The 24,601-nt window shown below is 36.7% G+C and overlaps 1 protein-coding gene across 1 annotated transcript in view; it reads right to left on the reverse strand.

The window, feature by feature from the left end:
• Window positions 1-24,601, reverse strand: part of LOC132104329 (gamma-aminobutyric acid type B receptor subunit 2-like) — a 206,935-nt gene that overhangs the window by 72,233 nt on the left and 110,101 nt on the right. Inside the window, exon 3 of the mRNA XM_059509730.1 lies at window positions 7,441-7,611. Coding sequence (XP_059365713.1) covers window positions 7,441-7,611 — 171 coding nt within the window. The remainder of the gene's footprint in view (window positions 1-7,440; window positions 7,612-24,601) is intronic.

Consider the following 24,601-nt stretch of genomic DNA (forward strand, 5'->3'; position numbering starts at 1 on the left):
TTATACTCATTAAGATGGACGTCTTTGCCTGTTGCGTCATGAGTTTTCTCTGCATCTCGCACCATAACTACTGTGTTTTAAAGATGTCTTTAAAGATAAAAGTGCCCAGATTTGTTTATTGTCACAGTTTTGTACTAAATCATGGAACTGAACTGCTATTGATTATGTATGAATTGGTCAAACTGTGTATTTATGTTTTCTCACTCATTTTCTTGACAATGTGACTGACGCACTGAAAGCAGAGAGAATTTGTATCTCATTTCCACTTGACTTCAGCAGAAATTGACTCCGGCGTTCTTTTGAACCCCTGCATTACATTTGTGACAAATAGATGCATGTGTCGCTCTGTCCTGGTGCTTTGGGAAAAAAATAACAAATAAAAATAAATAAATAAATTCAAAATCCAAAGTACAAAAGTGAGGAGAACATCAAACCAATACTTCATTATAAATTAATACTTTTATTCAGCAGTGATTCACTGAATTGTTCAAAAGTAACATTCAAGACATTTATGTTAAAAAAGATTTCTATTTCAAACAAATGCTGTCCTTTTGAACTTTCACTTGAAATTCCTGATTTTTTTTATCATAGTTTTCAAAAAATATTAAGCTGCTTTCAACATGAATAATGAGAAGAGACGTTTTTTGAGCAGCATATTAGAATGATTTCTGATGGATCATATATATTCATTACATTTTATTTAAATTAGAATCAGTTATGATCCGATCACCCGAGATGTTAAAACCAGGAGTAAACAGGGTAATGTCAGATTGTGACAGAAAACTCATTCTGCCAGACATTACCTGAAAAACCTGTCTGATCCACATTGTCTTGATTACTGATGCAGTGAGGATATTTGTAGCTTAATTCTGGCAAACCCCATCGCACATGAGCAAGCGTGTGTGTGTGTGTGTGTGTGTGTGTGTGTTTGTGGCTGTACGTGTGGATTTCATGAGCATGTAAACACATATGTATACTTGTGTGTGAGCACAAGAGACCACCCGATGGGAAGATTTAAGCAAGAGGAAAGAGAGACAGAAAGAGTGCTGTGGGTGCTGTGCAGTAAAGGACCTCCAAAGGATTATGGGATTTGAGAGCTGTCCTAAAGCTGAGGAGAAATGAGCATGATGTGATGTGAAAGGCATAATGCGTTTATGCACTGACCTGTCAAATTAACCCAGAGAAAAAAGGTAAACAGGAAGGAGCATGAATCAGGAAGAGAGACACAAGAGCGCAACACTTGGTGTCAAGAAGCTCTGTGGGCTAATTTACCATAAACACTGACATTATTCTACATCTCACCCGGATACGCAAAGCCACCGAGGCATACTGGCAAAATGCCCAGACTTTAATGTTTTAAAAGGAGACCATTGTCCAGTTTTCAACACAACCTATTTATATATGTATTATATGTATTTTAAATTAAGTTGAATGAAGAGGCCAAGAGGATGTACATACATACAGAAGCACTATAAAGTGTTAGCAACCAAATGTATTTTAGGACAACTACACTGTATAGACTGAAATGATAGTGAAAATGAAAATCTGAAATTGTAAATATATATATGTATTATTGGATACCATCTCATATAATTACGAAAATTACTTGCAATTTCTAAGTGAAAATTGTTTTAGCTGAATTAAAATAACTAAAATTAAAACTGAAGTTAAAATAAAGCAAATAGAACATAAAAACAAAAACAAAACAAGAATCACAAAAACTGACAAAGTACAACAGAATTACTAAAACAAACTAAAATTTAAATAAACCTTAAAATCTACAAAATATAATAATGTAATATATATATAAGATAAATTCAAAATATTAATAAATAATAGTACATCAATAATACTAAATTAAAACTAATAGTGCTATTTGTTTCAGTAAATGTAATTAATTGGCATTAGCTTTAGCCTCAGCATTAGCTGAGCTAACTCACTTTGCAAAAGTGATCCTTTTCATTGCATCACAGATATCCAGCAGTCATCTTGACAACAAGCAGTAAGATAGTCTCTTTAGAGCTGCAAGGTGTGTAGATGATGAATTAACAGGACTAGCATGGGTCACAGCTTGTTGTGTCACTTCCTTATTTTTCCCTCTTTTTCTAAACCCGCAGCAGTAGATCATCAGCAACCCTGTGCGGCAGAGCGCCCTGAGTCTGTGATTGGCTGCGTTTGGAGATATATAGCAAGGTGTGTGAGTGTCAGTCGGGATCTTCTCTCTGCTGCTGACGGCACAATGAGGTCTGACAGAAGACAGTGCCCTCATAATGTGACCCACCACTAACAAATTTCAGCTGTTTATGGGCACTGAGGGCACATGCTAATATTATTTCAACTTAGAAGAGATGTTCAGTGATTGATTTTTAATTGAGCTGTTTTTAAAGGTTTACTTTTTATGATTTTGAATTGTGTTAATTAACTAGATTTTTACACACATGCTATAATTATTTGTCAGGAAATTGCTAGTCACAGTTCTGATCTGTTCTTGGTCTTTGAGTTTGTTTTCATTTTTCCCACGTGTTCCTGTGACCTATATTTCCTTAGTTCCCTTGATTAGTTTAATCTGTTCACCTGTGTTTGTTAATCATCTCATTAGTTCCCTTTTTAAGTTTCTGTATACGTTCTCCCTGTTCTGTTCAGTCCTTTGCCAGTTATTGTTTGAAGTTAAATGTTGGTTGTGCTACATTTTCCCTGAGTTTCCCTGATTTTCTCCAGTGTTTCTTCTGTGGATTTATTAAAGGAATGTAATTTGGAATTCTCCATTGTCTTGTGCTCCTTACAGCACCAACACGTGACAGCTATGGGGCTGCTATAAAATTTAGAGTGCTTTTTAGTGTATTGATAAAATTTATGAATGTTTTTGTGGTTGCTAGGGTGTTCTAGGTGGTTGCTAGGATGCTCTGAGTGGTTGCTGTGCTGTTGCTTCTGATTGTCATAATTACGAAAATAAGAAGAGGTTTCTTTGAATGACTGTGAAATCATCTCAGTTTCTGTGAAAAAAAGAAACTGACAAATATATTTAAGGCTGTAACATGTAATAGTATCACCATATTTATGAAATATGTTTAAAACATATTCTTAAACACAAAACTAAAGACTATGTAATTATTTTATGCAATAATTTTATTTTAATATTAAGAAATATTTAAAGCTGTATCTTATAAACAATTATTGTAATCACACACACACACACACATACACACACACACACGTACACACACAAAGAACAAACAGAAGCAAATTATTTATAATTTTCTGTTTGTTCTATAAAGTACTTTATTTATTATTTTGAATACCACACTTAATGTTTTTATCTCTCAGTTTCCATAGTTGATCTTCATAAAATTATGTTAATATATTATATCTTTCATTATATTTTAGATAAAAAGTTTAAAAACTCAAAAACTTATTATAACAGCTAATTATAACCCCACCTTATCATAATAAATATTTCTAACTTTACCTTTGAGGACATTCCCAAGGGGAGCTTCTGGGAACAGTTTTATCCCTAAAGTATATCTAAGTAAACATACAAATGCATTTTTCTCTAAAAAAAAACTGGACCCTTGAAACAAGTAAAGACAAGAAAAGAGGCCCTTGATGCCTCAATACAGATGTCCTATGTGCAGTAGTCTTTGTCCATGTGTTATTTTTGTATTGAAATATTCCCAATAGCCTCATGCACCTGTGTACTGGGGGAAAGATGCGAGAGAAAGACACATTCAGCCTCGTTTAACTGTGGACATGTCTATACTGGATTATGCAGCAGCATCGGGATTCCCATGTCCTCCAGGAGCAGAGAAAACACAATGCAGGCAAAGAGCGAGAGAAAGCCGAAGCGTTCAATCCACCGCTGCAGCCGAGGGGACATATGCATCTATTTATAGTACAGGTTTTAATGAGCCTTTAAACTGAAACAGACACGAACAGGCACAAAGCACAACACAATGGCCAGTGAATGCATGCACACAAACTGATGTGCATAGATAGGACTGCCCATGAGGTCCAATCCGTGAAAGGAGGATTGGATGACTTGTGCTTGGATCATCTCCTTAGGGAATGCAATTAGCTTGGCTGAGCCAGCCGATTGTGCTTGTGTTGCCTGAATGTTTAATCAGTGATCAAACAAGCAGAGACTTCATTATACACAGACATGCACACACACACACACACACACACACACCTGAATAGAGCCCCATTACTGAAGCTACTAGAGAGTGTCCAATAGGTCACTAATGGAGCACCTTGGTGTAAAAGAGGACAGTGCATGTACAGTAGAGAAAACATATGGTGACCTACTTTAAACAATTGCTTTCTCATTTCGTTTTCACACATTTAGAGAGCAGAGGAGGGTGAAAGAGATGAAGATCTATCTGAAAATTACAGGAATATGCCAACAAATATTATTATAATATAATAAGCATATTTTTAGATATAAGATAAAGGAGCCTTTAGCGGTTATTACAACTCCAGACAGAAGGACAGTAGTCTCAGCCTCAGACATAAGGCCCACGGACCATTGGCTAAATGTCTGATGCATATGGGACACAAAAGTGGAAACACTTCAGGAGTGTTGAAGTTGTCATCGGATTGGTTGAATTCTACAGGATTTCCCCGAGACGTGTGTGTCGCGTTCTTTAACGTTCCACCTGGAAACAAAAATACTGTGGCGCCAAACCCCCTCATGAAAGAAGAAAGCAGTAGTGTTTACAACTGTGATGACGAGCCCTTATCAGGATCAATAAGGGGGTTTTCAAAAGTATGTGAAATATGGACTGCCAGAGGAAAACGGTGCTCTCAACACCTCACAGATACATACTATAGATGCATAGCAATTTATGTGTAGACACATACAAACACACAAACACACATAATCCTACTCAAAGTGCGAGGCCTGACAAATGGGTTTAATTCCTCATCGGAGCGCAAGTCATCTAATCTTTTACCACATAAAAAAGGGTATTGGGTCTTAATCTGTAAAATGGCATACTGGAGTGTGATTCATGCTTGAGTGTGAACAGCCCTTAATCCACTTATTGATAGACACTCAGGCAAAACACCGACAGCCTCCTGAAATGTGTCAGATATCAAGCAGCAGACAGGACAGGTGCCAAATTACTTCACTGGAACAAGCAGAATGAGGGCTGAGATAGAAACCCAGAGCATTCATGCACACAACACACAAACACACACGCACACACACACACAGATGAAAACCTCTTTGTTTATTTGAAGTATTAAAAGAAGGATTCCCATATATGCAATTAGACTGAGGCACTTTTGAGAAAAATATTATTAATAACTCTGTGAAACCAGCAATCCCCAATGGCCAGCAAGTGAGGTTCTAGATCTGCACCTCCCAATTTGTGTGACACAACAGATGCATCTCCTCCTGAAATGTCACATCACACAGTGCGGGCAGCTATCTTGCTGTATGGCACCGCTGAGGGTGAGAGAGCGTGACACCGGCATGCTAATCAAGCTTCCTGTGCCCTCCTAAGGCAGGCTGATGACGGGATCAAGCTCTTCCTCTCTCTCTGTTCAACAACTCCATCCAGAGGCAAAGATAAAGGGATTTATACCTTCCACAACTCTCACTAGAGCTCCTTACCTCCCCAAAGGCAGGAGCACACAACTCTGTCCAGCCATTCAGATACAGATTATCTGTGTGAATGTTTGCTTTATTAATTTATTTACAGAATCTTTAGACATACAGCACAACTTTACCTGCTGTTAACTTAAAAATGTTTTTATGTAATTAAAAAAAAAAAATCACATTATCACTAAAATGTTCTATTACAAACTAGCCATTATATTTCTTTCTTTTTAAAAAAAATTAAAATACAAAAAAATAAAGATTATGACATTACCACTCACTCTACATCTTTCCTCAAATCATGACATGCTTCATAGAGATTTAGGATTGCCTGTCACTCTTAGTGCATTTCAGTATTTTATCAAATAAAAGTGTAAAACATATCACACAGAACATACAATTATTTAAGCCACTGGAAGCACTGGGAGTCAAAGAGGATAGAAGTGTTATTTGCATTTGTATTTTCCAATAAAGTGCTTTTCCAAAAAAAAAAAAAAAAACAGTCCACAATTTACAGTCATGTCCTTGCATTTTTTCTCCGATATTTATTAAAATATTTTACAAAATCAGCCTTCATCTTGAACAACCTCATGATTCACCTTCTGTTTTTGTCACAGCCACAACATGTCAGTTTTGACATACAAATTATTTTTTTTAAGATTTCATTTATTGTAAGCGACTGTAGCATCTCTTCGAGATTACCCTATCTAATATATTGGTGTGAACTAACAACAATATTCAATTGAGTTTTTGACCTAGTGAACAATTAATCTGAGCTGGAAACGGCCTATTTTAGGGTTTTTTTCCTACACGTTTCGATCAGCAACAAACCTGTGTTATAGATCTCAAAGCTTGGATTTGCTAGCACTAGCAGTCCCACTGATCCATAGCTACGTGGATCTGTAATGATGATCCAGGTTTTAGATCTATCACCCGAGGAATACATTGACAGCAAACGGTTACTATGGAGCGATCGCGTGTTAAAGACACTAATATCTCTCTGCCCCTGGAGGCTTTCTGCTACGTGTCCCATTGGAGGAAGGAATTTCCAGAAGCTTACAATAAACACAAACACACACAACACCATCAACCAATCAATTCAATCTAACTCTATCTCAGTCACTAAAATGAGATCAAAAAGGAATTCCACAGGGGAACCTTACGGTGTCTATTCATATGAAATACCAACAGAATGAAAATGATATACACCCATGCTCAAACAGAAAACAACAGGCCTTATATTTCTGAGACGTGCTCTTCCAAAAAGTGGTATGCAGGTGAAGCTGGTTATGTGGAGCAAGATAATATCTCATGTAACAATACCTCATTTTCCCAATGAAAAAAGCGATCAGTTAAAGGAATATTTCGATTTCAATGCAAGTACAGCTCAATGAACATTACAGTATCTGTGGAATTTAATGGTGAATACCATGGATTTCTCCCCATGTTTCTCTAAAAAAAAAAAATTAAGGTTGCAGTGAGGCACCTACAATTACCATAAATGAGCCAATTTTTTTGAGGAATTAAAAGCAGAAATGTAAAGTGTGTGAAACTTGTAATTATATATATATATATATTTGAGCTACAAAGTTGTTCCTGAGTATATAAATTTTGGCCCCATTCACTTCCATTAAGCTAAATTCACTAATTTTCATTTTTCGTTCAGTCCCTCCAAGTGCTTCAATATTCTGAAATATTCCTTCAAATAAATAAGGACCAAAAACCTTTACATCTACTCTTTAAAAAATATTTCTTAACATTAGTTTAAGGACTGAGTCACAATATTGTAATTCAAGACACTGTACATCCATAAAGAGGGCAGGTTACTTTTCTCAACATACCTCAGAAAAGCGCTGGACATCCTGGGTCAGGGTTCCCACTCTGCTCCAGTTGTAATAGTTGAGAAACTTCACCACAGCAGGGTTCACAGCATTGTCTGATGGGACGGTCCTGAAGAAATTTGGATATTTTTTCCTGTCTGCCAGGACAGGAGTTGTGGCTGCAAAAGAAAGCTGTAAAAGAAGAAGAGAGTACAATTAAAAAAGTCATTTTAAGATAAATTAATTAAATGGCATTTTTTGGTAATTTTGGATGCATTATTTAGCTCTTAATCTGCTTGAATAAGACCAACTCGTAACTGGAATGAGATTGCATTCACCTTCTACTTTTAGCTATTTGAGCTGCATGCTGGATCGAAGGAAAGTGGCCGCCCATACCCAGCATGCCAGGACTCCAAGAGCATACAGTGTAGGTGTGAACGAATCAACATACTAACACATCAAAAAGACCGCTCTCACACCTTTGGTGAGTGCAAGTGGTGACTGGAGGCATGAACGTTTGCACTGATGGTCAAGCTGAGCTTATCAACTTGTAGATGTATGTGTTTATTAAAAGGTTAGTTCAGCCAAAAAGGAAAATTATGTCATATATGACTCACCCTTATGTCGTTCCAAACCCGTAAGACCTCCGTTCATCTTCAGAACACAGTTTAAGATATTTTGGATTGAGTCCGAGAGCTTTCTGTCCATCCATTGAAAGTGTGTGTACGGTATACTGTCCATGTCCAGAAAGGTAATAAAAACACCTTCAAAGTAGTCCATGTGACATCAGAGGGTTCGTTAGAATTTTCTGAAGCATCGAAAATACATTTAGGTCCAAAAATAGCAAAAACTATGACTTTATTCAGCATTGTCTTCAGGTCTTACGGGTTTGGAAAGACATAAGGGTGAGTCATAAATGGCATTTCATTTTTGGCTGAACTAACCCTTTAAGATGCATTATGGAACATTCAAATTTGAGTTTGTTCTTCACAGTGGTCAACAATAAGATTTGTATTTGCCCTGCCAATGTATTTACCAGACACAACACAAAAAATATAATATTAAACATTTATTATGTTTAAAACTATTATATAATATTACTGTGCATTTTTTTTTTAGAAAGATATTTGCATTATTTTATCAGCATTAATAAGAATCAGAAAAATATATATAAATTTTTGATAAAAAATGTAAACCTTTATATAAAAAAAAACAAAAAAAAAGGTTTTTGCCAAAACCTTTTACCTTGGTGATGTGCATAATTCACAAAAACCAAATGTTTACATTTGCAAGGCATAAAATCATGTACATGATCAGCAAATCATTGGACCGTAAGAACATTTGATCAAGTGAATTGCCTGAAACTCTTTTACACTTCTTAATTATCGAGTCCTGCTTCATCTAGCTCTCCTCTGCCTCAAGAAACATTAATGTTAATAGGATCCTTTTAAAAACGCTTCTATGTACTGTTCAAATATTGCATGCTAAGCATGTTTATATCTTTTCAGGCTTTCAAAAAGAGACCGTTTAAAAGAAGCTTCACACTTTTGAAGACTTTTTGCTCAAAATATGCCCTCTTTAATATTGTCAAACACCAGGCAGAGCATCTTAAGCCTCACCTAGAGTGAAAAACAAGCCTGGAACATCATGGTATGATTTTTATGCCAGTGCTCCTGTCAGTAGATTAACAAATGTTCCTCCGGTTATAATACATCCTGAGGGTTGTTAGTCTCTCAGAGATAAACATATGGAAATGCTTTGAGTTCAAATAACAAAAGCCGTCTTGTTAGCAAACTCTTTGCTTACAGTCAAAAAATGTCTGTTGGCTACTTGGCTGCACATTCGATTCGATAAAATTTTTATTGCAAAGCAAAAAAAAAATCTCAACTAAGTAGATTCTTTCAAAATCTGTATGTTGATGTTTTTGTGAAAATTGATATGGATGGCTTGTTGAATGTGCAGGTGATTTAAGCAGCAATTTACATACAGTACTAACAGAACAAACTGCATTTCCAGAGCACAAGAAAGCACCTCAATATAAAAATGTGAAAAGTTCTGTTCAGCTCTGGCCTACATCAGGGTTTACCCCCTTAATGAACTCGGAATAGGACCTTCCTTTACTCAGGATTGGATCAACTAAATTACTTTTCCTGTAAATAGAATTGCAGGGTGAAATGGAATTGACTTTTGCTCTGTAGTGTACAGTGGCCGTGGCCTGTGACCCCTGACCTCTCATCTCGTCTCATTTGAGTCCACTGGTGAATAAAGTGGTGACGTAATCACTAACACAGAGCTGTATAGAACATGGTCTGAATACACCTTGTTAGATCTACTGTCTAATACAGCAAGGAGATTCAGGCACCATCCCAAAACCTGGTCAAGTCAAATTTATTTGTATAGCACTTTTCACAATACACATTGCTTCAAAGCAGCTTTACAGAAAATCATGATGTTAGTGTTTATAATATCTTAATACTGTATCTTTATGCTTTATAGTCGCATTAGCACATTAGAGCTGTGCCATAATCAAGCAGTTGAGGTATGTTATATAGTAGCCTATATATTGCCTTACAACAGTTTACAGTATACATATAGACAAATATAGTAGGACATTTTTATATCTATCCAACTTTATAATTGGGTGTTAATAAAAAAATCTGACGATTGAGATTTGCTATATAGTATATATCACTATATGTAAGTTGGATATAATACATATGAGTTGATGTCTTATCCCAGTACAGGCAGCACTCTAATCACCACTCTGAACCACTTTATGGATACAAGCAAGCTGAACTGGCCAAGCAGGGAAGAAATAACTGCCTTCTTAATAATAAATCTTAATTCCTTTCCTGATCTCAAAATGACGCACTGCTGTGTACACACCCTGATAGCCAGAGAACTTGTGAATAACAACAGTCTAACATTTCGATGAATTCCATTAAACCCTGTTAGCAACATTTAGACCTGTGAATATTTAGACAAGGGAACAGACAGATTTGGGTAGGATTTATTTACACTGTCATATTATATAGGAAATGTGTGAACTCAAGCTATAGCTGACAGCAGACATCAGAGATGACATAATCACACCACCTGCTCTGTGTTTCAAGAAGAAGGAGATAGAGCAGAACATAAATTCTTCCTTCTAACATGGTCATGAGCAAATGAAAGGGGATTGCGAGGGATTGAAGGAATCTAATATAATGATTTTGTGTTCTTTACGAGAGTTATTGGTGTTAATCAACGTAGGGTTAATTGCAGTGCTGAAAAGATAAGACATTGCGATTCCTGATAATGACACAGATTATTAGTCTGTGATTCTCTTTGAAGCCAAGTGTGCATTAACTCCCAGACAGACGCTATCTAGATTGGTCTGGTTTGGCCTTTTCAGACCTGCCTCAAAAAAGTAATTTCCTCATTGACAATCTTGAAAGAAGAAGCCAATCTCAGAAGAATGATGTCACGCCTGTTGAACGTGTCAAAGCACATATAGATTCAATTAAAAAAGACTTGAGATGTTCACCTTAAAATCACAATGCTAACATCATTTAGTTACTCTAACGTTCTTTCTGTCCTGTGTGGAGCACAAAAGATAATTAGAAAAATGTCAGAATGTTTTTTTTTAAGAAAAATGTCTTTATTAATATTGACAAAACAGTCATTGTATGAAAAAAACTTGGTCATTCTGCCAAATAACTTTTGTATTACAGAGAATAGAAATATATTGTGTTTAATTACCAAATTCTTATTCATCCCTATACATGTGCCACTTTTGACACTGAAATGAATGTCAAAAAGTCAATCAATTCAATATTAGGAAATCACTAGTTTAAAGTCAGTACAATTTTTAAAATAAATAATTTCTTGCATTCAGCAAGATTGCTTTAAATTGAGATAGAGATGCACTGATACTGAATTTCACTGCCAATACCAATTATTCAGAATGATATCTGCAGATGCCGATACTGATAGTTTGCTTTTCACCGAAGTTGTTAACCATACCCTATCATTTGCCACATTACTATAATATTAAAGGTTAAAATTAACAACAGAGCTATTCTATTCAACCTCTAGTTATATTAAGATATCATAATTGCACTCAAATACAAATTTTTATGTCTGTTTACAACTCATTTGCACAGTTTTCATAAATGCCTGTCTTCATGTAGGGTTGCCAGGTTTTGACGAAAAAAAATAAACTTCCCAATTGGTACTCAAAACTAGCCCCAAACTAGCCCAGTCATGTGTTAGAGTGTACAATACACGTAAAATACAAATTTTTGGAAGGGTTTCCCTGGTAAAATTAGCATTCCAGGGGCTAAATATCACATTATTGGGGTCACTTCAAACCACGGACATAATAAACAACCTGTGGCAACAGTGTTAAAGTAGCCCAATTTCGCAGAAAAACTCCAGACTTAGCAACACTGCCTTCATGCCATATTTTTTCGAAAATACATATTATGATTAAAAAAGCTCCTATCTGGTGTTGCTTTATAGCTAACTACACTGTAAAAAATAAAAACTTCTACATCTCAAATATTTCTAGTTGACTGGTTACATAAAACTTTTTCAAATGGCATTACAAATTTAAATTCACACTTTTTTAAATTCAATTTGGCCAATTAAAACATTTAGATGTGATCACTAATTCACACTAATTCAGTTAGGCCAATTGAAACATTTAGATGTGATCAGTCAACAGAAAGATTTGAGTTGGAGAGGTTTTTTTTAACAATGTAATAAACTTAATAGTTTGTTGAGGTAAATACCACGTTTTATTGGTGTTTTATTTTATTAAGCTGTTTTATTGGTGTTGAAACACTGATTAAAAGATTACATTAGACATGATACGTTTTGGTAAGCTATACTGTCTTTTAACATGGCTTCTGATGTTCATTTATGTTTATTTTTGGCTATAACTTATTGGTGAACACAAAAACATTACAAAACCTTATGAATTTGAAAACTTATGAACTCGAATGTGCTGGTTTTTAAACAAAGATCAACCCTCATTAATGAGAGATCAATCACTTTAGTATCTAACAAACCTAATAGGCAATTTGTACTTGCTAATATAATGCAGAATATTAGCAGATTTGCAGCCTTTAATCAGAGTGTAATCCTGCTTTCACAACAATAGCCAACTCCGAGAGTCATGCCACGTCACCCCGTCACTCATCTCAGCTCACTGAAGTACCTGTTGTTCAAAACACACAGATTAGTGCTGCCAATTAAGGATTTTTATCATGCTAGTGCCACTAAATCCAAATGCACCGATGGGACTCACTGAGCATTAAGGGGTCTCTTGGAGGTTGCTCTAATCTTTGTTTAATGGAGACTAGCCTACATGCTGAATGCTCCATCCTCACAAGGGAAAAGTCAGAGCATAATGCACTCAGATACAACCATGTTCTCTTTGAAGACATCCAATGAGGGAAAGGCTGCCATTGTATTTGCTTTAAAAATCTCTTTTAGAATATCAATTCTCTAAATGCTGCAAAGATGCTAACCCTGAGAAGAAAGCAAGTTTGCAGAGGAGTTTTATAGTAAACTTTAAAATGAATATTCTAATAATAATCCTTCATACTGTAAATTATTTTGTGATGACTAAATTTATTTGCAACTACAAAGTATTTTTAGATATACAATATCATGCATTTATAAGCTTGGCTTATCTGAATGTGTCAGAAATTAAATATCTGTGCATCCTATAAAAATAATGAGCAACTTTACCCAGTTAAAGTCACAATGTAATGGTACATATATTTATGCATTGTGATGAAGTCTGTCATTTGATTAAAAATTATGAGCTGAAAAAAAGAAACATAAGCATGGCTGAATGGATCACAATAAAATCAATAACACACACATTTCCATTTTATGCCGACTTTAAAACTTAATGATTCAGGATATAAGTGCATGTCTAATACTTATTGTTTTAGTCCCTCCCTCCTTACACTTCATCCCTGCACACTTTCCTGGCTTCTAAAGAAGGAACAGCTAACACTCGAGGACAAGAAACAAAGAATCACCCAGTGGCACGTTTCAGGAGACTTACAGCAGTCTCTGCATATTAAACCAGGAAAGAAGAATTTTTTTGAGATTTTTAACATTCAAAAAATTACCTTTAAATAGTCTAACCTGCACCCTTCTCTCTGAATTCAAGCCAGCTGTTCTGTGAACTCTGTGTAATGACATCTAATGCATTAGATTTCTTTCACTTCCTGTAGAGCACATGATCAGTGTGAGCACTCGCTTTCTCAAAGTGAGAGAATAAGAAAGGAAGTTATCACACAAAATTAGCCGCTCTCACTCCCACACAGATCCTTTAGCAGCAGGAGGCCTGGCATCATCAGGTGATATCCAACCCAGAGCATCTTATTTAAAAGCAAGGTCTCTTTACTACTTTACGTAATTCACATTCAATCTCATTTAGGCATTCTCGCCAAATGCATTTATGCATATATAGAGCAAAATAAGCATGCTATTCCAACAGGATCAACATTTTTATTACATAACAAAATACATTTCATTCAAACATATTTTTTCTATAGTGATACATGTCTTTTCATGCTCACAAACACATCCATTTACAATATCTAAGGCAGGCAACATCCTATTGGTCTAATACAGCTCTCTCTCCTCCTCCCACATTGTCCCTTCATCCTGTTGCTTGTGCCGCCACAGAGTTTTAATTGCCACCCCCTGCCAGAGGCAAAGCCATGCCGACAATCTGCGTCTTCTTTCCATCAATCTCCCAGTGCCAGTGTTAATTAAAACTGCACAGAAAAGCCACTACCTTTCACACCTCTCAGCTCCACAGCCCTGGGACTGGAAGGTCACAGTGCTCACCTAATAAGTCCAATAAAAGGGACCAGGGATTTATATTCTATGTATCTACGGTGAACAGGACAAATGGAGTTTGAGAGGGACGGTGTACGTGGCAGCTGTGTGTGGTGGAAGTGAACAGGCAAAATTTTCAAACATTTATTAAATAAATGTTTAATTTCTGTGCATGCCAACACTATTTACCTTAAACTATCATCAAGCAACCAAAAAAAAAGTATTATCAATTCACCAAAACTATCATATTTTGTAGGGGTGCACGATTTATATCGGCCGATGATTAATGCACATCTCATCAGTAAAGCCGGTTCTCTAATCAGCGGTAAATTCCATCAGGTACGTGATTTCACATAGAGCAGCTGTTACTACACAGAGCCATTGTTAACTGACAAGCTGCACAAATCTATGTTCATTATCAATAATATAATAATATTTTGTAAGCTTAAATCAACATACTATTTACGAGAACAAATATTTTTATTCTTAATAAGTCTATTAAATATATATATTTTTTAATATTTAAAGATGTTATATAAAAAAATACATTTTTTATTACATAATTTGTATTACTTAAATACACTGTTATTCAAAAGTGTGGGGTTGGTAAAATTTAAGAAAATGTTTTTTAAATGCTCACCAAGGTTGAATTTATTTATCAAAAATGTACATTTTATTGTAAGATTATATTTAGAAATGTTATGATTTAAATAAATATTATTTATTTATTTATTATTATTAATTTATAAATATTTGTAACATTATAAATGTATTAACTGTCACTGTTGGTCAATTAAATGTGTCCATGCTAAATAAAAGTTTTAATCAAATCGTGAAATGTATTAAACATATATTTACATTGCTTTAAAAGTAATAACTACATTAATACAGTAAAAAAAAAATTCACAAAGCTTAAACTGTTACTACTGTTTTATTAATTACACTGAACAAAATTATAAACGCAACACTTTTGTTTTTGCCCCATTTTTCATGAGCTGAACTCAAAGATCGAAGACTTTTTCTATGTACACAAAAGGTCTGTTTCTCTCAAATATTGTTCACAAATCTGTCTAAATCAGTGTTAGTGAGCACTTCTCCTTTGCCGTGATAATCCATCCACCTCACAGGTGTGGCATATCAAGATGCTGATTAGACAGCATGATTATTGCACAGGTTTGCCTTAGGCTGGCCACAATAAAAGGCCACTCTAAAATGTGCAGTTTTATCACACAGCACAATGCCACAGATGTCGCAAGTTTTGAGGGAGCATGCAATTGGCATGCTGACTTTAGGAATGTCCACCAGAGCTGTTCCCTGTGAATTGAATGTTAATCTCTCTACCATAAGCCTTCTCCAAAGGCGTTTCAGAAAATTTGGCAGTACATCCAACCAGCCTCACAACCGCAGACCACGTGTAACCACACCAGCCCAGGACCTCCACATCCAGCATCTTCACCTCCAAGATCGTCTGAGACCAGCCACCTGGACAGCTGCTGCAACAATCGTTTGCATAACCAAAGAATTTCTGCACAAACTGTCAGAAACCATCTCAGGGAAGCTCATCAGCATGCTTGTCGTCCTCATCAGGGTCTCGACCTGACTGCAGTTCATCATCGTAATTGTCTTGAGTGGGCAAATGCTCACATTCCATGGTGTCTGGCACTTTGGAGAGGTGTTCTCTTCACGGATGAATCCCTGTTTTCAATGTACAGGGCAGATGGCAGACACTGTGTATGGCGAGGTGTGGGTTAGTGGTTTGCTGATGTCAACGTTGTGGATCGAGTAGCCCATGGTGGCGGCGGGTTTATGGTATGGGCAGGCGTATGTTATGAACAATGAACACAGGTGCATTTTATTGATGGCATTTTGAATGCAATGAAATACTGTGATGAGTAGGGGTTGAATGACTTGTGATTTTTTAAAGTCAACTTTTATGTGACAAAAGTCGAGTCGTATGCATTAGTGAGAGCAATTGTGTGTGTGAATTAATTCTCTAGTAGTAGTGACACTGGGATTTAGTTATTAACAAATATATGCTTGAACTTTTCAGTTTCTAAGCTATTTTATTGAGAAATCATAGAACAGTGTTGACAGTACATTTCTGTGCTGAATGATTCTGTGCGTGAGCAATCTGCGTGTGACATACAAGCTACTATCTGTATTCTATGTGTGTGCATTACAGTTGTAAGGGAAACAGGCCAATTTAGTTCAAAGGGAATCATTTAAAGGTCCCGTTCTTCGTGATCCCATGTTTTAAACTTTAGTTAGTGTGTAATGTTGTTGTTAGAGTATAAATAATATCTGTAAAATTCTAAAGCTCAAAGTTCAATGCCAAGCGAGATATTTTATTTAACAGAATTCGCCTACAACGAACGACCAGTTTGGACTACATCACTCTAGTTCCTGCAGTAATGACGTCGCTAAAACTGTTTTTTGACTAACCTCCGCCCACATGAATACACAAAAAAGGGGGCGTGGTCTTGGTACCAAGGGCGTAACTTTGGCTCTACCATTGGGGGGGTTAAACTCGCGGCATATTTATTAATTTATTTATTTACTGAATAATTTTCTTGTGTAAAAGGTAACTATGCACCCCCCCCCCCCGAAAAACGTGTGAGTGTATTGGAGCAAACAGCAACTTAAGTTACAAATTAGTGACATTGGTTCTACACAGTCCCTGGCATCCTCTGGCTTTACCTCATAGGACACTGGCAAACGGACATCTAGCCAGCCAACTCCAGTCAACAAAACAAATTATCAGCTAACTCACTTCGGAGGTAGGAAAGAGTTCCAAGCCCCACCTGTCCACAATCACCCCAACAAAATGTTCATAAACTAGACTTTAAGTTTAACTGTTCAAATGTATTTTATTAACATCACATTTTAAAAACTTAACATCAAATAACAGCATTAAAAACTTTCAAATAGAGAAAATGAAATTGCAATTATATTATCACTTTGCATGAAATAAGACTCAAAAGTAGATAATAAAATATTAATCGTGTTTGCATTTAGCCTCTGATAACATCATATTCAGAAACTGAGAAAATACAAGTGTGGACTAAAGTTAACGTTAGTTGTGCTTTGATTCATTTATTCACTTTGCAAACTCCATGCAAAAAGAACAAAAAAATAATAATAAATAAATAAATAAATAAATAAATAAATAAATAAATAATAAAAAAATAATAATCTCAAATTGAACCGGAGGTGGTAAATTCCTAATAATGTACTTATTTTTTTAGGTAAGTTATTTTAATAAGATAGATACCTAAAATACGTTGCGCATACAGCTCAACTAACGCGATTGTTATAAAGGTGTTTGAACAACAAAACACATCCACTTGCACATATTTGACAATCGGAATATCAGATATATCCTTTTATAGTTAACAAATTTGTGAAATTTTGAATAAAAAAGGAAATAAAAGCAGATCATCAGTCATTCAGCGCTATTGTGGCTGTGGTGTGACAAGCAATGAATGACGCGTCTCCATGGGAACCATCAATAACTGTCACCTTGAAAAACTTTTAAGCTTACATGTGAAAAGGTTAAGTAAGGCTTACATTTAAACGTGTCTTTGTTTTGTTTTGAGTGTATGGTCAATAAATAAAGGAATTAAAAAGATGGGCACAAAACCTGTTTGTCATGTCTCTATTCACCACACTTAGAGAAATGCTGTGCCAACTTAACAGCTAACTTAGCAATAGGGGTACCTCCGTTTGGTCAGGATTTTTTTTTTTTTCTTTTCTTTTTTGGCTGGTGTCGACAAACAATGAAAAATCATTGTCTGGCTGCCTTTCAGTGTCCTTTCATCTCTTCGTCAGCTTTCTCCAACCATTCAACCATTCATCGACTGCGCAAAATAATGAATAAACTTGGTAGAGAAAGCAGGTTGGGTAATACCAAGTATTCAGTGCGGTGGGCGGGGGGTACATTACAGATTATTTAAAATATGATACTATCTTTCTTGCTGGCAAATTAAATTAATAAAGAAAACAAACAAAAGTATTCATTCTGAATCTGAATGATGTAATGATATTGGGGGGGTTATATTAGCTGGATCTGATTTTTGGGGGGGTCATGACCCCCGTAACCTCCGTGCAAATTATGCGCATGCTTGGTGCGTTCCGACAGAGAAGAGGAAGAGTTGCGTTTGTGTTTGTTCCCATGTCGTCGAAACGCTGTTATTTTCATCTCTGAGTCAAATTATCTTTGTTTGGGCTTCACAGGGACACTGTACTTAGTGATCAATGGTTACAATTTATGTTTAACTCGGCTCCTGAAAATTATAATCCACATGTAAAACTATGTGCAGCACATTTTTCTGAGGACAGCTTCCTCAATCTCAATCAGTTTAATGCCGGATTCGCACAAAGATTATTCTTGAAAGATGGAACAGTTCCCTCTTTGTCTGGAGAAGGCGTTGTTTATGGACCACAACCAGTAAGTGTATTTTATTATTTAAATTGGGGCATTTAACAGTTTCTGTAACTTATTACACAAAGGGCAACGCTGTTTAGCTTTGTTAACTAGATGTTAGGGCTGTGCAAAAAAATTGAATGCGATTTTCATGCGCATCTCGTCAGTAAAAACGCTCCTGTGATTATAAGAACATCTCCAGCAGTTTTCAAAACAAATCCTGCCCACTTGCTTCTCAAAAATAGCCCAATCGCATTTCAAGGAGCTGCTGTCGAATCACAACACGGGAACCGCTGGCACAATCAGAACTCATTACGTGTTTCTGAAGGAGGGACTTCATAGAACAAGGAAGGCTTCAGCCTGTTTTTATGACAGAAAACAGCGGTATACAGATAGGTGAATTGTGTGAAAAATACTGTTTTTTTTTTTACACGCGAAACATGAACACATGTTATATTGCACACTGTAAACACAATCAAAGCTTCAAAACCGGACCTTTAAGATTTTAAAAGGAATTTGAACAGAATCACTGTTTCATGGCTGATCACAAGATACTTCTCTTTTCGATGTGAATAAGGCTTTATTAGATAAATCTAAGAGATGTAAACTAATCTAACACATAAGCACACACACTCACACATTCATACAAGTTGCAGGAAGATAGAAAGTTAGGGAAGAATGAGTTTATGAGAATGAAATGTGGAATCCCAAGTTTACACATATATTATATATATATATAGATATTGCATAGATAGCAACTCTATGTGAAGGAGATGCATTGCACTGGTGGTCAGTAAACCTGACCCCCCAAAACAGTAAAACTGCACATTTTAGAGTGGTCTTTTATTGTGGCCAGCCTAAGGCACACCTGTGCAATAATCATGCTGTCTAATCAGCATCTTGATATGCCACACCTGTGAGGTGGAATGATTATTGAGAGAAATAGGCCTTTTGTGTACTTAGAAAAAGTCTTAGATCTTTGAGTTCAGCTCATGAAAAATGGGAGCAAAAACAAAACTGTTGCATTTATAAATTTGTTCAGTATACTATCTCATCTGAGTTTTTCTGAGGAGGCACCATGCTTGTGGTGTGCGAGACACAACGGAGGCAAAAAAACTGAAGAAAAAGGAATGGTGGGGCAGAGAATAAGGCATTTTGCATTCTAGGAGCACAGCCTAACTGAGAAAGGTCTAGTGTAGCTGACTCTCTTGACACTCCGGCTGCCTGAGTCAATAGACAGCATTTCATTCTCATTAAGGTTTTCTAGCCAATTCCAGGGACTCTGGCCTTGCACAATGAAATATTGACAACACTGCACAACATTGTTCTCAGCAACACTGCCATCAACTTGCTTCAATGCTCTTTGTAAGCAGACTGGAAATGGAAAAGATAAACAAAATGCAGCTGTGCTTGTCCACCTCACATTATCTTTAATTAATGGTAAATAATGGTTCTGTTCACATGTTCATTCCTTCTAAAACACATGCTTTTCAACAGAGTCTAGCAGGATCTGGAAAAAAAAATGCCATTTATTTTCTCCACCGGGAAAACTTAAACCAGACCTACCATCAGGCTGTTAAGCAACTATACATGCACCTGTTAAAGTCATTATGATTTCTACTTTATTGGGGGGAAAATGCTTACTGGGTGGATTCCTGGTGAAGAACTACATTACCCAAAATCCTGAAGTGCAAGCAAATGTTATATGCAAAAGAGCTAAAGAGCAACTGCTCAATCCCATAAAGCATTGCTAATGACAATTAAACTATTCTCATGTTACTTATGTGACAATGTCGTATTTTTTCTTTGCAATTAATAAACTATTACACTGTTACTGAATATTAATCAATGACTAATGCTGCCTTCACATGCAATTGGAATCCTCCTACTTTCCATTTCTTAAGTTGTAATCATGAGTTATAGGTCACTATCAGGTGCTTTGAGGCCGAAAAGAATAGGAATAGTGGAGGACACTGGTTAAATTTTTGCCTATATTCATTAAAGCCAAGTTTTCAATATCCAAAAGATTTTGAATGCAGTGCAGTGTCCTATTTGTTGCTTACAATATATACATTACCCACACTATTCTATGTATTGACCGCGCTATCTAGATAGTCAACTTGCAGTCGATTCAGGAATTTTGGTCAAATAATTGATGTTTTCGCTGTGTACAATGCATACAATATGCATCAAATAGTTATTTATATATATGTATATATATATATATATATATATATATATATATATATATATATATGTGAATATACATGACTGTAACAGCAAGACAATGTGGGGAAAAATTAACAGTCATTACAACAATAGTTCTTTCTTCCACGACTTTTAAAATTCACGACTCATCGAACTAAGTACAACTGAGAAAAAAGGTTCTCAGTCATAGATACAAGGCTATGCATGTCCAGTTTTTGATTAAGAAACTTCTATTTCCATTTTGATTATTCCTGTATCATAAGTCAACTGCTTTATATTGTACTATCATTCAGTTATATAATACACAGTGCATCATGGGACTGTAGTTTATTCCCTCATTTAAGTCTTATACTCTTGTCTTCAATTTACTAAAAAAAAAACAAAAAAAAAACATTTCAATTCCTTTTTCTAAGGTTGTGTTTAATCTTGTATAATTGATTTGGTTCATGGCTAATAAATCTGAATTTTTAATCTTATGAATATTTTTTATAAATATTCATTTAAAAAAATAATTAATTAGATTTTCTGAAGAATGTGAATGGGAAAAATACATCTGGATGAAAGAGCGCTTTTCCTGTTATTTTTTTTACATTGTGCTAGAGTTTGAAGAAGTTACTAACCATCTGTCACACTACGCTGCTCACAAACGCACGAAGATGAAGGTTTAGAAAGTCTTTAATCCAACACACTGGTAATCCATAACAGGATAGAGTTGACGAGACTGGACCCAATTAACTGAAACAGAGAGAACTTACATACAGGAGATAATGACATGATTGAGTGCACAGCTGAACATAATGAGCATCTGTGGCAACAAACGCACTAAGGCAAAGGTTTAATGAAACACACAGTCCAAACTAACAGAAACTGTGATAGAACAGGACTGGCAAATGGATGGCACACACAAGCAGAGGTATGCAGGAGAAGGCTTGGGATGAGGACAAACAACAAAGCCAAGGGTGGTGATGGCAGGTGCCCAGGCCACAGCCAGAACTGCACTCCATGGTGGTGTTGATAAAGAGAGGAGCCAAGGCATGATAAGAACACACACAGCCATGGGGATGACTGGAGGCAACGACGGCGATAGAGGTGGAGCCCACTATACAGACAAAGAGCCGAGGAAGTGGAGCCATGCCAAGGATCTAGGCTGCCACAATGGAACTGTAGCGACGATGGCCCAAGATTTAGGTAGGGTTCGTGATGACAAAGGATGAGCTGAAGTGACCAAGGAAGGAGGCGGAGGCAGAGGGAGGGCGGAACAGGCTGTAGCCGAAGGAGTGGAGGGCCAGAGAGCAGCAGAAGGCCCACAAGTCTGCAGCAGAGGGATGGTGAGGCCTGACCCAGTTGGACCCAACTAACCAAGTGAGCCCAGCAAGGCTGAAGGGCCGATGGTCCATGCTGGAATCGAGGGTGGGAGGAGTGCAGGCGAAGGAGTATGGATAGCGAGATTAGGTGGAGTGAAGCCATCCGAGTTCAGAGGCGGAGCCACAGAAAACGAAAACTCCCAGCAGGCCCGAGATGGAGCCCCACCACTGAGAGTAGGTGAAACAGAGGAACTGACTTGGGATGAAGATGTTTGTAGAGTTGGCGGGATGGAGAGGCTGGGTGGGGACCAGCGAGTCAGACAAATGAACAGAATCAGGCAGGCTTAGGGGAAGCAAAGTCTCTACCTCTCCAAACTGAAAAATAATGTCCAAGTCCAGCACGCACTCACTCTTAGTAGGTGGGCGGGGCTTGCATCCATACCCTCAAGTTCCACAAGTATTCCCTCGGTGATGGATGAGACAGTCTGCACATGCACCTGTTCAGACAGGGTCCTCTCTGGCTCACTGATGGCACTAGGCTCAGTCACTCCTCCTAGCAATGGCTCTGTTGCGGCTGAGGTGTTCTCTCCATCTGCGGTAGGCCCAGGCAGTCGCTCCTTGCAATGGAGTGGTGACTGGCTGGGCACTGGGTTGGGAGTTGGGCTTGCATTGTCTTCAAGGTGGTCTGATGGGCAAAACCCAGGTATCCTCAGAGGGAACAATCTCCCTGCTCAAGGCACAGTAGGCATACAGCAGCGATGTCCATGATGGGGGGAAAAAATAGCAGAGGAAAACACAATTCAAACGTGGCTTAACTTTCACTTTTAGGTCTAGTCTTCTGTAACACTACACTGCTCTAAAATGCAAAAGATGAAGAAGATTAGAAAGTCTTTAATCAAACACACAGGATAGAGTTGATGAGACCAGACCCAATGACATGAAACAGAGAGAACTTAAATACAGGTGATAATGCAGTGATTAATGAGTGCACAGCTGAACACAATGAGTGTCCGTGACAACAAACAAAAAAAGGCAAAGGGTGATGAAACACATGACATTTCTCAATATGCGTTCTTTAGTGATCTAAAATAAAAATAATAATATAAAAACTATGGAAGTATTGTCTATACTAATCTGAAATAAATGTTTTAATATGACATTAGTTTGTGATGTTATGTGTTATTTATTGTGTATCACTCCCTATAATGTGCTGGGACAGTCAGTTGAGTGGCAAGATCACAGCGCATCTCAATACTCACAAAGATGTGTTCTGCATTCTCACATCCTTCAGAGTTCATTCTTTCAACGTATTCTGGCAAGACTGGTCTCCAAGAGAACAGAAGTCCGTTCTTTGCGTTCTTGGAATTGAGAAACAGTCACAGAGTCCAAACGAACAGAAACATTACACCAACACTGCTGAACAATACAATTGTGTTTTGTGTGGATGAAACCTTTCCCTAAATAATACAAATAAATCAAACATCTGGTCAAAATCAACTGCAAGTTAATAGACACAACGTAAAACAAAAACTTCTAATGAGTAAAGATTTGACTCTTTGGGTTGACAGTGATTCAAGCCCCAATTTACTAGGTTTTTATTTATTTTTAAGGAAACTCAGCAGTCAGTTAGAGTCAACAGACATTTAGACTATACTAAATGCAATTTGATTCAGTATTTCATTAAACAAAGCAGCATTTGGAACAATCTTAAAAGACTTTCTAACAAAGTGCTCATCACTCCAGGCAAACTCATGCAACTCTGCACTGCTCACATACCCTGTCGAGTACAGCAAGTAGGAAAAGAAGTGGAAAAATGAGAGGACATCTTCAGGCATGAGGCATTGTGTTTATCATGACCAGAATACTTTATAAAAAATGAACCAATAACGCCAGGATGTATCTCCAGGGAGGAACTAGCAGCAAGTAAACTGGATCTCAGGGTCAAAGGAGGCCCAATTAGTTAAAATGAGTTTTTAAAGAAGACAGAACAGGAGAGACTCAGGATCTCACCCTCTGACCCTCCAACAGGAATAAACCATTATCCTCACCATAGACCCAATCATCAATAACACAGGACTCACAAACAAAGTTCTCCTCATAGAGCATGATGGATCCTTGCTCATTATTTACCATTCCCTTAATCTGAAGCAATTTATGCTGACCTGGACCATTTCAACTATAGATTAACCTTCACTGTAACACTTTCTAATGGGAAAAGAACACTAAACAAAATTAATAAATAAATAAATAAATTTCATTTACAGAATATGACATTAATGATATTAACATTACTGGTCAACCGTTTGGAACAAGGTTGAATTTATTTGATCAAAAGTACAGCAATGACAAAAGCAACTTAAAGTTAGTGATTTCTATTGTCATATACTGTATTTTTTAA

The sequence above is a fragment of the Carassius carassius genome, chromosome 25 (assembly GCF_963082965.1).
Source record: "Carassius carassius chromosome 25, fCarCar2.1, whole genome shotgun sequence".
Lineage (NCBI taxonomy): Eukaryota > Metazoa > Chordata > Actinopteri > Cypriniformes > Cyprinidae > Carassius > Carassius carassius.